The sequence below is a fragment of the Trypanosoma grayi genome (genome assembly GCF_000691245.1).
Source record: "Trypanosoma grayi strain ANR4 Tgr_712_V1, whole genome shotgun sequence".
NCBI lineage: Eukaryota > Euglenozoa > Kinetoplastea > Trypanosomatida > Trypanosomatidae > Trypanosoma > Trypanosoma grayi.
Genome location: NW_008826331.1, coordinates 1 through 5,857, shown reverse-complemented (window position 1 = coordinate 5,857; position 5,857 = coordinate 1). Strand labels below are relative to the sequence as shown.

The 5,857-nt window shown below is 51.0% G+C and overlaps 3 protein-coding genes across 3 annotated transcripts; all 3 read right to left on the bottom strand.

The window, feature by feature from the left end:
* Positions 1 to 346: 346 nt before the first annotated feature.
* Positions 347 to 2,488, bottom strand: DQ04_07121020 (putative N-acetyltransferase subunit Nat1; the record flags this gene model as incomplete). The annotated part of the gene is made up of 1 exon (XM_009315027.1): positions 347 to 2,488. The coding sequence occupies one exon, from the start codon at positions 2,486 to 2,488 to the stop codon at positions 347 to 349; it is 2,142 nt and encodes a 713-aa protein (XP_009313302.1).
* A 493-nt stretch (positions 2,489 to 2,981) lies between these two features.
* DQ04_07121010 (heat shock protein) lies at positions 2,982 to 3,941 on the bottom strand (the record flags this gene model as incomplete). The annotated part of the gene is made up of 1 exon (XM_009315026.1): positions 2,982 to 3,941. The coding sequence occupies one exon, from the start codon at positions 3,939 to 3,941 to the stop codon at positions 2,982 to 2,984; it is 960 nt and encodes a 319-aa protein (XP_009313301.1).
* A 276-nt stretch (positions 3,942 to 4,217) lies between these two features.
* DQ04_07121000 (hypothetical protein) lies at positions 4,218 to 5,408 on the bottom strand (the record flags this gene model as incomplete). Its single annotated transcript, XM_009315025.1, has 1 exon — positions 4,218 to 5,408. One exon carries the CDS (start codon positions 5,406 to 5,408, stop codon positions 4,218 to 4,220), a length of 1,191 nt encoding a protein of 396 aa, XP_009313300.1.
* Positions 5,409 to 5,857: the final 449 nt, after the last annotated feature.

The following is a 5,857-nucleotide window of genomic DNA, read 5'->3' as shown; positions in this document are numbered from 1 at the left end:
CCCCCCCCCAATGCGAACATCCTTTTTTCTGGGGGCGGGCTCCCCGCCCCGGGCCAAGAAGAAAAAAAAGGGGAGGGGAGAGAAAAATGAGAGCAATCCGGGCGACCCGCGCAGGGGCAAAAAAGCAACGAAAACGCCCAACACCTTATCCGCTTGCCCCCCAAAACAGGGAAAGGAATTTTTGGTGATCGTTAGGCCGAAAAAAAGGGCTTTTTATTGGTAAGGCGCGGCGCCCCGTACGTTCCTCAACTCTCCCTTCCGCCTTTTTCTTTTTTGTTTTGTGTTTTTTTTTTTTTGCTTTTTAGGCCTTTCCTTCATTAAAGCGTTATCGGCCAATTCTGCCCGCTCAGTGCTCCTTCAGCCTCGCGCGCGCTGTGGCCAGAGCTTCTTCCACTACGGCCTTCATCCGGGGGTCCATCTGCGGCGCCGTCTCCGAAAGATACGTCCGTTCAAACGCCGCGATATGTTCGCCCGTTCTTGGCTCCTTAAGCTTTGCCAAAACCATGAGTTCACGAGCCACCAAAAGTGGTTTTTGTGTCACTGAGTAAAACTCAAGGGCCAATAGGTGTGCTTCCGTTGAGGCCGCATTGTGAACAAGGTATGGGGGTAGGTAGCGTTCCGCTTTTTTGAGTGGATTAGATATGTCCACATTGTCGAGATAGAATTCCTTACGCAACTGCATTAAGCGGGTGTTTTCATCAGCATCGTCGCATTGCTCAAGTTCCGGTCGAGGTTTATGCTTCGCTCGCACTGCCTCCTCACCCTCTCCGCACACCTTCATGTATGTTCGAACGATACGTGGACATAGTTTTAAAAAGAATTTGTTTCCCTCAAGGTCATCATCCCGAGCCAAAACATCAAACCAAGCCCGCATGGTACAACGCCGGAACACATAGTTATGGAAATCCAATAATTCAATGTGATTGCGCATGTGATGTTCTTCATACATAAGGTAATTTGCCAGCGCAGACATGTAGTCACCCTTTCGGTAAAAAGCGTCACCAACCTCCCGTTCATACCAGGCACACTGCGATTCCAGTGCCGTAAGATAAGTGTCACCAGGCACCGCGCTCGTCTTGTAGAACAGTTGCATTCGCTCCTCCGCTTCTTCGATGCGGTTTGCGCGAAGGAAATACTTTGCCGCCTTTCCGTTAAGGTACTTGTCCTGCAAATCAAGCTGGCGTGCCTTCTCAGCGCTCATTGCCGCTTCATCCAACCGCTGGCTACGCTCTTGGATCTTAGCCTTCATCAAGTACAACAACTCAACAGTTGGTGTGTGGTCAATGGCGAGATTAATGTAATCGAGAGCCCGATCAAACTCACGCAGACGACAGTAATGTGATGCCAAATACATCCAAATCCAGAGGATGTAGCACGGGTTACCAGCACCCCCGAAGCTTGAGAAGTCCTTCGCCTTGACCTCTTCCTCCCACCGCAGGAACACCTCACCGATTTCAGTAGCTCGTGCGGTATCCTGATAGAGTGACTTTAGTACACTGAAAAGTGATGGAATCATTTTAGTAATAAATCGGGCCGCATAGTCGCGAAGGCGTTCTTTAAATTGATCAATTGGCACATAGTCTAGTGCACGGCGCTTAGCGTAGTCGCACTTGGGATTGGCCTCAAGCACTTGAAGAAGGAGCTCCAGGTATTTTTCCTCATCTCGTTTCGGGCAACGATAGGTGTCCAGTGGAATCTTCCGGAGATGGGCAATGGCTGCAATGCAGTCAGCCTCTGCTATCCCTTTGGAAATGAGCTCCATGTAGCGTTTTTCAGCCTCTACTTTTTGCCCAAGAAGCGTGTATGCCTTGGCCCCCAAAAGGGTCTTTTCCGCCTCGTCAACAATCTCGGCGTCATGCTTTTTGAGCAATTCAAGAGCCCGTGCAGGGGCATTGCGGGCAAGTTCGAGCTCCACGCGGTAGAGGTGCACCTCGCTCTTCTCCACGTTGTTGTCCCCGGCGTCCATGATGTTCGTCATCACGTCCATCACGGCAGCCGCGAGTTCTGTGTGTCCCAACATACGGTGTCCACAAGACAAAGCAATCCAGTTGGCGCGAACACTGGCCTTCAACGTCACCATCTTTTGCCGCGTCTCCACAAAATGTTCCCAATCGCGCAGCTGAACACAGATGGACGATATGTCACGCAGGACGTTCACATTGGATGGATCGCTCTGATGTGCACACTTAAATGCTGTGAGGGCCTCTGTGTAGTTCTTTTCGGACCGATGACACATCCCAAGCGAGTGCCAGGCAATAGTAGACTTGGCATTCAGCGCGATAGCCTCCTTGATGGTGTTCAGTCCCTCTTCTTTACGATCCAGGTTATGCAGCGTCAGACCCTTCATCGCAATGGTATCAGCATGATCGGGAACGACCGCCAAAATGGAGTCGGCACTTCTCAACGCCTTCTTGTACTCGCGGGCATCAAACTCGCGGCCCAGCTTGTCAAACACCCTCTGCTGGGCCTGAGGAAGAGGTGCAGACATGACGAAACTTCTCTACGAAGAAGTAAAGAGGGTTCACTCGACGCCTGAGGTACCAACTAATAATAATAATAATAATAATTCAAATAGAAATATAAAAGGGTCGAATCTAGTAGTGACTCCTTCGGCTTCCCTTTTTTCCTTGTCGCTCTTCTTAAAGTATTGCCGTTTTGGTGCGGTTCCACACGCCTCTCGGTGGTTCCCTTTCTTGCTTTGGCGTGGCGAGAACGGGGAAGCAAAGAATATGTGCGGGCACCCGCTGCGCCCTCGCCGCAGAGCGCACCTATTGGAGAGGCACCCCGAAAAACAATCACCCATAGGTAAATAAATAAAAACAGCATAACGCTGTCAACATACTTTTGCTTAAACAAGAAACGTGCAGACGCGCGGGGGACAAAGCACCCCTCCCTCCCTCTCTCTGTCTCTCTCGCTCGCTTCCCCCAACTCTTTGTGATGGCAATCGCAACGAAAAACAAACACAATGGAGTGTGATGCCTCACATTTGCAACGTATGGGAGGCAAGCACAAATCCCCTCTTCTCATCCACCGCTCTGACACTGTACTCCGTATTCCCTTCCTGTGGCGCAGGAACGGACACAGTCATCACCCCAGCATCGAAGGTAAGCGTTGTCGACATGGATGCGCCCGATGACCCTTTATTTGTAGATTCCACCGGGGCCCCAGACGTTTTGTTCTGGAGCAGTGTAGCAGTGACCTGTAGCACAACATTTTCCTTCACTTCCTCTGTGATACCATCCACGCGGATGATTAATTCATTGGCTCCCCTCTCCACCACCACCATTGTGGCTGCCTGTTCCCTCGCTTCTGCTAAGCCCACCAAATAGTTCGTGTGACATGCATAAAGGATAGCTGCTGCCAGAAGCCTTGGGAATATCTGGATGGTAAAGAATATAATCAGAAAATTCCAGAAGTAACGCGCTCGCATGCGCTCCTTGTTGTGCCTCGACACAACATAGATAAAAACGAGGGTCATTACCATAAAAAGACCAACACCATCCCCCAAAAAGCGCATTTGTTGTCTCCGTCGCTCGTGATCTGCAAAATGAAAGCCACTGGTGTTATCACTAGTTTTCGCTGGATCTTCCTTGGCGTTCGCGATGACATGCTCGTACGCTTCCCTGATATTCTGAAAGGCAGCCGTGGCATTTGGTGGGGCGCTGGGGTTATCAGGGTGGTAGTGCTTGGCCAGAATGCGATAGTGCTCTTTGATCCTCTCAACGTCCCGTACCTCGTTCTGAAAGCCGAGGCGGTGATAATAGTTGCTGTCATTCCAGCACGCGCCATTGATCACTAACTGCTCCAACGGCGTCGTAAAGCAAAGTCGTCGAGGACCTAATAGGGCATTAAAGCTACCGGCACCTGGGCTCTTTACAAGGTGCTTCAAATAATTTGAATGGATGCGGAGCCCATCAAGGCCTCTTGGTAGCCTTTGCATAGCCGCACCCGTCTTTCAAATATACACACAGACACCCATACATAAATACATAAATGAGCAATAAGACAAACGAAGAAAAGAAAACAAAAAGAAGCAAGACTCGTTCTTTTGCAGCACTCAGCATCGTATTCAAGTATTCATGCCGTCCTCATTGTATCTTTCCGCGTACGCACGCGCGCTTTCACATCGAGGGAGAAGACATACAACAATACAACCAAAAACTAAACCAAACAAGAAAACAACAACAACAACTATATTAACGATACCATATCATTCTCAGAGTCCGTGTCTTCGCCGTATGCCAGAGAGCATAGCCGCGGCGTCTTCATAGTTTGCACCGTAAAGAGCCAAAGGGGGCACCTCCGGTGCAGACTGCGCCTCAGCACTTCTCGCTGACGATACAGCAGTACTTGCAGGAGTGATGTTCTCTCCACCACCTAGGTGGGTAATGGGCGTGGACAACGCGAGAGGGGCTGCTGCTGTTGCATGTTGCGGCTTCTCACCTCTATTAGTGCCATGCAGCGGTTCCATAACGACTGCTGTTGCTGGTGGTGGCGAAGATGCACCTCTGGAGACACCACTAGGGTGCTGCATTGGGGTATTTATTGCATCTCGCTCTTCGTTGGGTGCCCCGTTGTGGCAAGAGGCCTGTGAGGTCTCCATGCGTCCAAACAAACTAGTACGTGGTGCAGCAGCTGGCAGTCTCAGACGATCCTCTAGTCGTTGAATCGTCAACTGCTGCTCTCCAATCATCTGACTACTCTGTTCCTCCACTTCTAAGCGTTTGCGTCTCTCGTCGCGCAGCTGTGCCACCAAGGAACGCACAAAATTACGCACCGTGGGACTCATTGTACTCAGTGGATTGATACCATAAGTCATACCGTGCGACGCCTGGCTCCTGTCGTGATGCGCGTATGCACGCCGCACCTCGTCGTCGATACCCCCATCAACTTCCAATTTGTTCATGAGGTGAAAGTCGTGGTTGAGGCTTTGCTGCCTAAATGCAATAAGCGCATCCTTTTCCTTCTGTAACTTGATATTCATTCCCCGTAGCTCGTCAATCATACGGTCTTGCTCGCGCACCAACGCCGCGTACGCGTCAATGCGTTGCTGCATGTGCGACCATCGCTGTTTTTCCCCAACCGCATTCTGTGACAGTCGCACAACAACATTCTGCAACTGACTCAAGAGTTCCACCTGCGGCTCGCCCACTGGGGGCGTGCTGGCTGCCAGTGCTACCGCCACTGGGGTTGGTGCAAGCGCGGAATAAGAGGGGCGTTCGGGCACCGCGTACGTTGTGACGCTCGCCCGCTCGTGCGGTCGGCGCGTGTCACTGCTGTTCGTGGCGGCTGTGCGCCCCTCCGTCCGCACGGAGCTGTTCCACGGTGGGGCATCGGGCGTACTTGTGCGCTGCGCCAAACGCGACGCCGCTGGTGACTTCGGGCGCCGCTGCGACGATGTGCGCATGGCGGCGTCACGCCTTCTCCCCTCAGGTGTCGGCTACTTATTCCCTATTCTTTGGCCCCCGCCACCGGAAGCACACAACCAATGGGCGACGTAAGTGCGAAGTCCGATAAATGTGTGAGGCTGCGCTTTCTCCACGGAATCCAAGGAAAAGGCACAATGAAGGCGACAAGACGAAAACACATGAATAGTCGTCGTCAAATCAAAAAAAAAAAAAAGCGCCACAACGAAAGGAAAACACCACTTCCAGAATACGGACGCACCAAACCGTCTTTACTCTCTATTGTTTCTTAGCCATCGTCAAAAAAAGGGATCAATAATACTTTTCGCTCTATACTAGGGGTAACTACACAGCACACGGATAATAGTATTAATTTGGTGGAGTCAATATGATAGGCACCCATTCAACCTCGACATTGATACACCAGTTATATATATATATATATATATAT